Source organism: Jaculus jaculus, chromosome 21, assembly GCF_020740685.1.
Source record: "Jaculus jaculus isolate mJacJac1 chromosome 21, mJacJac1.mat.Y.cur, whole genome shotgun sequence".
In the NCBI taxonomy this organism is placed as follows: Eukaryota; Metazoa; Chordata; class Mammalia; order Rodentia; family Dipodidae; genus Jaculus; species Jaculus jaculus.
This window is the reverse complement of record NC_059122.1, coordinates 13,787,801-13,798,101: the sequence shown is the minus strand read 5'-3', so window position 1 is coordinate 13,798,101 and position 10,301 is coordinate 13,787,801. Positions and strand designations below refer to the sequence as shown.

General features: G+C 43.4%; 1 protein-coding gene across 2 annotated transcripts in view; it reads right to left on the bottom strand.

The window, feature by feature from the left end:
• Positions 1-1,820: 1,820 nt before the first annotated feature.
• The window catches only part of LOC101595035 (zinc finger protein 39-like), a 31,765-nt gene continuing 23,284 nt past the window's right edge, over positions 1,821-10,301 (bottom strand). For both annotated transcript variants that reach the window (XM_045139187.1, XM_012952306.2), the window contains 2 exons: positions 8,687-8,779; positions 1,821-4,697 (listed from right to left, as the gene is read on the bottom strand). In XM_045139187.1, the coding sequence (XP_044995122.1) occupies positions 3,115-4,697; positions 8,687-8,779 (1,676 nt within the window). In that variant the 3' untranslated portion in view covers positions 1,821-3,114. The remainder of the gene's footprint in view (positions 4,698-8,686; positions 8,780-10,301) is intronic.

The window sequence follows — 10,301 nt, the reverse complement described above, 5'->3', positions numbered from 1 at the left end:
TGATTATAGGTCCAGGGCTGGAAGGCCATGGAGTCTGATTGGGCTCTACCCTGTGCTTCTGTGGTGATCCTCATAAGGCTTGTGCCAGCCTTCCTTGGAGGGTACCTAACATTGGGGTTTATACAGTCCCTGCAATGCTAAGAGGCACCTAATTCCCTGCAAAGGAATTTACTATTTTCCAATTTTCTGTGACTATTTCATAATTTAGTAAGCACTCAATTGTGCACCACTCATTTTAAAATACCATGTCTTGCTGGGCGTGGTGGCGCACGCCTTTAATCCCAGCACTCGGGAGGCAGAGGTAGGAGGATTGCCATGAGTTCAAGGCCACCCTGAGACTACAGAGTTAATTCCAGGTCAGCCTGGACCAGAGTGAGACCCTACCTCGAAAAACAAAAGACAAAAAAAAAAAAAAAAAAAATACCATGTCTTTAGTCCTAGCACTTGGGAGGCTGAGGTAAGATCACTGAGTACGAGGTCTTCTTGGGGATACAGAGTAAGTTCTGGGTCAGCCTGGGCCAGAATAAGAAACTACCCTTAAAATATTAAATAATAAAAACACAATACGTATGGTTCAGCCACCTACCATTTAACTCACATGATTTTATCTTTATCTGCTCTATTTAAAGATTGTAAAAGGAATGAACAAAATGATTGCAGACCACATTTAATAGCCAGAAATGAGTACTGGGCACAAGTTCTTTAACACAGATGCCAACTATGAGCTATTATGTTCCCAATGCCTGCATTTCGATCACATCAGAAACACATGAATCACATTGAGACAGTTTTGTGACAGCGTCCCTGTAACTATGAACATGGGTGAGACTTACTTAGATATAAATGGAGTGAAACTATTTATTTACTTATTTATTTGAGAGAGAGAGAGAGAGAGAGATAGAGATAGAATGAGAGAATGGGTGTGCCAGGGTTTCCAGCCACTACAAACAAACTCCAGATGACATGAGCCACCTTGTGCATCTGGCTAATGTGGGTCCTGGGGAACCGAACCAGGGTTCTTTGACTTTGTAAGCAAGTGCCTTAACCGCTAAGCCATCTCTCTAGCCCTGGATTTTTATTTATTATTTTTTTTTTTTATGAGGTAGGGTCTCACTCTGGTCCAGGCTGACCTGGAATTAACTATGTAGTCTCAGAGTGGCCTCAAACTCATGGTATCCTCCTACCACTGCCTCTTGACTGCTGGGATTAACTGTGTGCGCCACCAGGCCCAGCTCCCTGAAATTAAATTTTTAACACAGTGCATTTATGTGCTGATCCTCAGCCTGAGGCATTATTTTAGGAGGAAGTGTAAACTGCAGGAGGGGGTCTTAGTTGGTAACTGGGGGTATGCCTTAGGAGATTAAACCTGGTCTGCAGCCACTATTTATTCTTGGCTTCCTATCTTTCATAAATAGAGCTTTTGGGTCACATTCTCCTGCCACACCCTTGAGTAGCTTCTGTCAACACACAGTGACAGAAAGTCTCACTGTTAGCCGGGCGTAGTGGCAGAGGTAGGAGGATCGCCATGAGCTCGAGGCCACGCTGAGACTACATAGTGAATTCTAGGTCAGCCTGGGCTAGAGTGACACCCTACCTCAAAAAAAAAAAAAAAAAAAAAAAAGCTTTACTAATTAGTAAGTCTACTATTGGAATAATGAGTGTATCCCAAAAAGGGCATGTACCTCACAACTGAAGTACACTCTCATTTTTAGTCACTCTTTATTATACATATTTTCTGTAGTTATGCCGAGTGTCCCCAGGTTAAATTTCTATATAGCCACAAATGACACACCCAATTAAATTAACTGGGAACATCATCATTCATATTTATCACTTATTTATTTATTGGCACACAATTGGATACTTTAAATAACTTTCATTATATTTAGTGATATAATTTGAAAGTAAACATCTAAGTTACATGAAAGGGTATTTTCATTAAAACTTTATGTATAAAAATAAGTTTAACATTTCTCGCACATTAATAAAATTTAGCATCAGGCATGGTGGCACACACATACCTGTAACCCAGGCACTCAAGATGCTACAGTAGAATCATCATTTTGAGATCAGTCTGGACTAAACTATGATTTCAAAAACAGCCTCCCTATCAAGACTCTTTTTTCCAGAAAGAGAAACTATGAAGATTGCACTAAAAGAATTAATGTTCTTGCCAAACAAAGCATTCTCAACTGGCTACAATTTCTCCACAATTACTTTTATTTTACAATGAATGATCTGAGTAGGAGAATGATGATACAAGTTACTTGCACAAATTTTCTAGTATCAAAGAGCAGGCAACATCAAAGGTAAGCAAGCTTCTGCCACACTAACTATCTGCAGCCTGTGTAACTCTTTCCAATAAGCTCTTTCATGTGTATGTAATGTATATTATGATTTTTAGCAATCAGTACATGTATAAAATACAATCCATACCCTTACAGGGCCACTTATGTTCTGATACAAGCTGAAGTATGGCATCATTTTCCCCTAAATTGTATTCATATGCTTTATCAATTGATAAGTTTCTCAAGTTGTTTGAGCGTCAAGCTTTTGAGAGTGACTCCTGTATCCCAGGCTGTAGTGCCTTTCTGACGCACCACCTCCTTCCTCCTCCCAAGCACAGGTCACAGGTGAACCATCTGCACCTGCACCTGATAAGGAGTCTCGAATTCTACTGAACATAGGGAGCTATTCTTCCATCTTATTAGGTTTCCCAGCATTCTGTGTTGTAACATGAAGCAAGAAGTTCCAGTACAACATCACTGCATTTTCTTGCATAACATGGTTTCTGACTGTCAGGAAGTCATCCTTTCTCAGGAGCATCTGGATTAGGTGCCTGGCTAAATTATTTCCCATAGTCAATTGTGTGAGTTCTAATGTAGTTATATTTTCTGTATTATTTACATTTTCACCTGTTCACATTCTATAAAGTTTCCGATATTCAATAGGTTTCTCCCCTGTGCTCTGGAATAGTGAGATTTTGCTTGTGACCTGATCTTTTCTTATGTCCTTACATCCAAAGGGCTTCCATCACCAACAGCAGTGCTCAGATAAGCGTAAGTCAGTATGTTCTACGTAGAAAGCTTTCCTGCATTCTCTACATCCAGACTCTCAATGGTATAAGTTGTCTGATGTTGAAAGATGCTGTTTGCTCAAAACAGATTTTGTGCACCGTGGGCACTGACAAAGGTTCTCACCAGTGTGAATTTTCTGATGTCGCCTGAGGTTTGACTTGTCATAAAAAGATTTCTTGCATTCCTTACACTCAAAGGGCTTCTCGCCCGTGTGAGTTCGCTGGTGTGAGGTGAGGTGTGAGATGCAGTAGAAGGCCTTCTCACACAGCCCGCACTCGTAGGGCCTCTCGCCCGTGTGAGTCCTCTGGTGCTGGATGAGTCCTGACTTGCGGTAGAACGTTTTTGTGCACTGCTTACATTCGTAGGGTCTCTCACCTGTGTGAGTTTTCTGATGGTGCCTGAAAGTTGACTTACAGGCAAACGTTTTCTTGCACTCTGCACACTCATAGGGCTTCTCGCCTGTGTGTGTCCGGTGATGGATGGTGAGGTAGGACTTGCAGTAGAAAGCTTTCTCGCACTCTGTGCATTTGTAAGGCTTCTCGCCCGTGTGAGTTCTATGATGCAGAGTAAGTTGGGCCTTTTGGCAAAAAGCTTTTCCACACAGCTTACATTCATAGGGTTTCTCCCCTGTGTGAATCCTCTGGTGATCAGTGAGCTCTGACTTGCGGTAGAAAGCCTTGCTGCATTCTGTGCATCCGTATGGTCTCTCACCAGTGTGAACTCTCTGATGTACAGTAAGATGGGACTTCTGGCAGAAGGCTTTCCTACATTCCTTACACTCGTAGGGCTTCTCACCGGTGTGCGTTCGCTGATGCCTGTTGAAACTTGTCTTCCAGTAGAAGCACTTCCCGCATACTTCGCACTCGTAGGACTTCCCTCCTCTGTGGATTTGATGATGAATGTTCCCTTCTCTCGGACAGAATAGCTTCTTATATTCTGTATGGACATACGGCTTTTCTCCTGCATACTGTTCCTCATGTTCTGGGAAGTATGATTCCCCAATGAAAGATTTCTCATATTCACTATATTCCTGTTTCTCTCCTGTGTACATATCCTCGTGCTCACTGAGATTAGATTTGTTACACTTAATCCCCCAGACATCATATTCAAAAGACTCCTCCTTTACCTGAGCCGCCTCTTTGGCAATAAATGCTGCATCATCCAAGGGTTCTCCGCAGTCACTGAGCTTAGCAGAGGACTCTTGCATACTAAACTTATGTGTGAATACTGTCCTGGTGTTGCCGGCTTTCCCTGGTCTCAAGCACTGAGATTTCTGCGTCATTTTACATGGACTCAGGCGCCGAGGCCGCCTGAGGGGTTTCTCCGCTCGGCTGGTGCCCCCAGCTTCCTCTCTGGCTGGCACCTCATCACGGCCGCTATGGAGCAGCACATTCTTCCACAGAACAAGCTTCTTAGGGTTCGTTCCTGAAGAGTTTTCATTCTTAACATTCAAACTTGAAATCTGGCTTGAGCTCACATTATCTGTGCTGACATGAGGTGTTTCTTGTACATCAACCATCTCTTCATTTGCTGTATTGCTGTTGGTGACTACAACTTGCCACGTATGTTTCTCTTGGTTTTCAAAGCTGGGGCTATTCAGGGGACTCAATTTTTGAACATCTGAAATGACATTAAAGCATATTAATGTGCACAAGCTGAAAGTATTATGTAACTGAAGTTAAAGCTAGTGGCTTTAAAAATATTTTTTTGTTTTTATTTTTATTTATTTGAGAGCGACAGAGAGAGAGAGAAACAGAGAGAGAGGGCACACCAGGGCTTCCAGCCACTGCAAACAAGTGCCAGACACATGAGCCCCCTTGTGCATCTGGCTAACGTGGGTCCTGGGGAATCGAGCCTTGAATCTGGGTCCTTATACTTCAAAGGCAAGCACTTAACCACTAAGCCATCTCTTCAGCCCTAAAAAAATTTTTTTTAAGATCTTTTTATTTAATGCTCCTCTTAGGAATGAAGCAATTTTTTTGTTTATTTTTAATTTATTTGAAAGTGACAGACAGAAAGAGAAAGAAGCAAATAGATAGAAAGAGAGAATGGGTGCACCAGGGCCTCCAGCCACTGCAAACGAACTCCAGACATGTGCATCCCCTTATGCATCTGGCTAACATGGGTCCTGGGGAACCAAGCCTCGAACCCGGGTCCTTAGGCTTCAAAGGCAAGTGCTTAACCACTAAGCATCTCTCCAGCCCCCTAAAAATATATTTAATTTTTTATTTATTTGAAAGCAACGGACACAGAGAGAGAGAGAGACAGAGAGAGAGAGAATGGGCGCGCCAGGGTCTCCAGCCACTGCAAACAAACTCCAGGTGTGTGCACTCCCTTGTGCATCTGGCTAACGTGGGTCCTGGGGAATTGAGCCTCGAACCAGGGTCCTTAGGCTTCACAGGCAAGCACTTAACTGCTAAGCCATCTTTACAGCCCCTAAAATATTTTTTTAGGGGCTGGAGAGATGGCTTAGAGTGCTTGCCTACAAAGCCAAAGGACTAAAGTTGATTCCCCAGTACTCAAATAAACCCAGATGCACAAAGTGGCCCATGTATCTGGAGTTCATTTGCAGTAGTGCACCTACACACACACACAATCGCTCGCTCTCTCTCCCCTTCCTTTTTTGAGGGAATGGGGAGGGTTTCAAGGTAGGATTTCGGTCTAGCTCAGGCTGACCTGAAATTCACTGTGTAGTCTCAGGGTAGTCTTGAACCCATGGCGATCCTGCTACCTCTGCCTCCCAAGTACTGAGACCAAAGGCGTGCACCATAATGCCCAGCTCAAATAAATTTTTTTTTTTCAAGGTAGAGTCTCACTCTAGCTCAGGCTGACCTGGAATTAACTATGTAGTCTCAGGGTGGCCTCAAACTCACGGCGATCCTCCTACCTCTGCCTCCCGAGTGCTGGGATTAAAGGCGTGCGCTACCACGCCCGGCTCAAATAAATATTTTTTAAAAAATAAATAAGAAATGAAGATATGGCACATTTATACAATGGAGTTCTACTCAGCAATAAAGAAAAATGAAGTTATGAAATTTGCAGAAAAATGGATAGATCTGGAAAGGATTATACTAAAGTGAGGTAACCCAGGCCCAGAAAGCCAAGCGCCATATGTTCTCCCTCATATGTGGATCCTAGCTACAGATGATTGGGCTTTTGCATGAGAAGGAAAAAACTCAGTAGCAGAGGCCAGTAAGTTAAAAAGGAGATATAAGGGAAGAGAAAGTAAGGGAGGAGGTTGGTATTGTATATACATAAGTCAAATGATTGAGATGGGGAGGGGATATGATGGAGAATGGAATTTCAAAGGGGAAAGCGGGGGGGGGGAGTATTACCATGGTATATTTTTTATAATCATGGAAAATGTTAATAAAAATTGAGAAAAAAATAAGAATAAATAAGAAAAAATTGTACTGTGTAATTGCTCAGAATGAAAGAACTGAGCCAGGCAAGGTAGCACACACCTTTAATTGCAGCACCTGGGAGGCAGAGATAGGAGGATCACTGTGAGTTCAAGGCTACCTTGAGATAACCAACTGAATCCCAGGTCAGCCAAAGCTACAGTGAGACCCTGCCTCGGGGTGGGGGAAGCCTTTCTTATACCTAATTTTACCATATATTATGGTACAAACTAAAGAATATCACTATGCTGTTCACACACACACACACACGTATAGTTGCCACACCTACATATGTAAAAGCAGGGGTGAAAGGATGTCAGAGCCACAGGACACATAGAAGTGCTGTGGAACTCTATCTTCCAGGACTGGCATGAGCATTGCATTCACGAACTTCCAGCAGCTGCCATTATTAATCGCACAAGACTGAGGTCACCCACCATCATGAAAGATGGGAGTGCTAAGGAGGACCCAACCCTCCCTGACAAGTTATTGGCAGTAGATGGTTGCTAAAGGAGAGACAATTTTGTTTGTTTGTTTGTTTTATTTATTTGACAGCTACAGACAGAGAGAAAAAGAGGAGAAGGGGGGGAGGGAGGGAGAATGGGCGCACCAGGGCTTCCAGACACTGCAAACAAACTCCAGATACGTGCGTTTGTGCGTCTGGCTAACGTGGGTCCAGGGGTATCAAGCCTCGAACCGGGGTCCTTAGGCTTCATAGGACAGTGCTTAACTGCTGAGCCATCTCTCCTGCCCTTGTTGTTATTTTTTAACTATTTTTTTAAATTTATTTATTTGAGAGCGACAGACACAGAGAGAAAGACAGATAGAGGGAGGGTGGGAGAATGGGCGCACCAGGGCTTCCAGCCTCTGCAAACGAACTCCAGACGCGTGCGCCCCCTTGTGCATCTGGCTAACGTGGGACCTGGGGAACCGAGCCTTGAACCGGGGTCCTTAGGCTTCACAGGCAAGCGCTTAACCGCTAAGCCATCTCTCCAGCCCATTTTTTAACTATTATTTATTTTATTTTATCTCTTTCAAGGTAGAGTGTCACTCTAGCCCAGGCTAACCTGGAATTCACTATGTGGTCTCAGGGTGGCCTAGAACTCATGGCGATCATCTACCTCTACCATACCCAGAGGCTTATTATTTTTCTGTTTTGTTTTATCAGGGTAGGGTCTCATTCTAGCCCAGGCTGAGCTGGCATATTCTATATATAGTCGAAGGCTGGCCTTGAATTCACAGCAATCCTCCTATCTCTGTCTCCCAAGTGCTCGAATTAAAGGTGTGCGCCAGTGCATGTGACAGAGGAGACGCTTTCCTCAGGCATGGCTGGCATTAAGCTGCCCATGCTCTGCTAAGCCACTCCCAAAACTCACACTCATGGGAGCAGCTCTAATTAAGCTCAGTGAGCCACCAAATAAAGCAGACATGAAAGGAGAAACGGGACTAGCTGGGAAGAAGGGATTCAGCAGGTGGGGAAAGGGGGAGAGCAGAAGGTAATGGTGATAAATTTGATCAAAAGACATTGTAAGATGGGCGTGGTGGCACATGCCTTTAATCCCAGCACTCAGGAGGCAGAGGTAGGAGGACTGCTGTGAGTTCAAAAAAAAAAAAGACATTTTATACATATTTAAAGAGTCAAAAAATACTTTGAAAACAGGTAGAATAACATAATCAAGGTAAGATCGACAACTGTGAATTTAGGGAAAGAATATAACAAAAAATGTTTAAGAAGATTCATCTTGAAATGAGATTTATGTCAAATTTAAGAAAACATACTTGATAATAAAGCTATCTGGGGCTAGAGAGATGGCTTAGCAGTTAAGCGCTTGCCTGTGAAGCCTAAGGACCCCGGTTCACAGCTCGGTTCCCCAGGACCCACGTTAGCCAGATGCACAAGGGGGCGCATGCATCTGGAGTTCGTTTGCAGTGGCTAGAAGCCCTGGCGTGCCCATTCTCAATCTCTCTCTCTCTGTCTCTCTCTCTCTTTCTCTCTGTCACTCTCAAATAAATAAATAAATAAATAATGAAGAAAAAAATAAAAATAAACATAAAGCTATCTAGAGGATCTTATTTGGAAGGTTTTGTGCATGAACTTGGCCACCTTCAGGCCTGGTTTGAAGATAAATTTGGTGAAAACATCTCAACATGACCACACCTGATGGGCTTTGTTTATCCTAACTCTAGACCCAGTACACAGTGACTGACCTGGGAGGCTCTGGTCTGAGGCTTCTCCTAAAATCCATGACCCAAGTCCTTGTTCCAAATTGAAGATCAATTCAGGTTTAGTCATGCAGTGCCCTGTAAGTTGAAAAGATTGTTAAGTCTTGTGCAAAACCAGTAAGTCAGGTACAACAGAGATAGGCAGCATCTCCATTTGAGCAGATGTGTGATGATAGTTTTGATAGGACTTAAGACTCCCATTCTTCATAAACTGAACTACTATACTTAAATAATATTAAACTCTGAAATAAATATCCCAGAATAGTGATCTTAAGAAAACTCCCTGGGCACGGTGGGTGGGCCACGCTTTTAATCCCAGCACTAGGGAGACAGAGGTAGGGGGATTGCTGTCAGTTCGACGCCAGCCTGGGACTTATGAATTCCAGGTCAACCTGAGCTACAGAGAGACCCTATCTTGAAAACATAAATTAAAATAAAAACAAAAAAATTGAGCTGGGCGTGGTGGCACATACCTTTAATCCCAGCACTTGGGAGGCAAAGGTAGGAGGATTGCCATGAGTTCAGGCCACCCGAGAATAGAGAGTGAATTCCAGGTCAGCCTGGGCTAGAGTGAGACCTTACCTTGGAAAAAACAACAACAAAAAAAACTTGAGGGGAGATGGCTCAGCAGATAAAGATAAAGCCTGCTGGTCTGGGTTCAATTCCTTAGCCACCCGAAGCAAGATGGGAATTCATTTGCAGTGGCAATCCTGGCATGCACTGCATGCACGCGCACACACACATTGGTGCAAAAAATAATTTTTTAAAGTTTGATTAAGGAAAATTAATTTTTGAGCCCGAAAAGAGGTTCCTTTAGAATAACCATGGTAATCTGCCTTCTTAGTGCAGTAGTAGACAGCATGTCAGTGTCACAAAATAAATGAGGTAGATTTAAAGTTTTTCCTTTTTGAAGGACCAACCTGACTCCATTTTACCAGCAAGAGCCATTTTGACATAAGGACTAAGTTACATTTCTGTTTCTCTAAGTTTCTATGTTGACGCTGGGGCCACAAGCTGTTCCCTGATTACCGTTCCCAAGGTTGTGGATTCATGCCGTCCTGTTTAACTACAACTGCTGGTCTACTTCTGTCACCATGCTCACTTGCCTCTGCAAACCCCTGTGAGTTTAGGGTTTCACCCTATAAAAGAGCCTGAGAGGCTGACATGGGGCTGCTCTCTTCACCCCCACGTTAGGGAGGCAGCCGGACCACCTCTGATGTGCACAATTAAAAGCTTGCTTCAGTTTGGCCACATTTTGTGGTTGGTAGTCTTTATTATCATGAATTCTGAGTTAATATTTTTAAAGTATTCTATTTAATGCCAAGCACAGAGAGAGAGAGAGAGAGAGAGAGAGAGAGAGAGAGAGAGAGAGAGGGAGAGAGAATGGGTGCACCAGGGCCTCCCACCACCACAGGTGAAATTCAGGCACATTGGCCACTTTGTACATTCGGCTTACGTGGGTATGGAGAATCAAACCCAGGTCAATAGGTTTTATAGGCAAGTACCTTAACTGCTGAGCCATCTCTCCAGACCAATTTAAAAATTTTAAAGAGCTGAGGAGATGGTTCAGTAGCTAAAGGCACTTGCTTGCAAAGCCCGT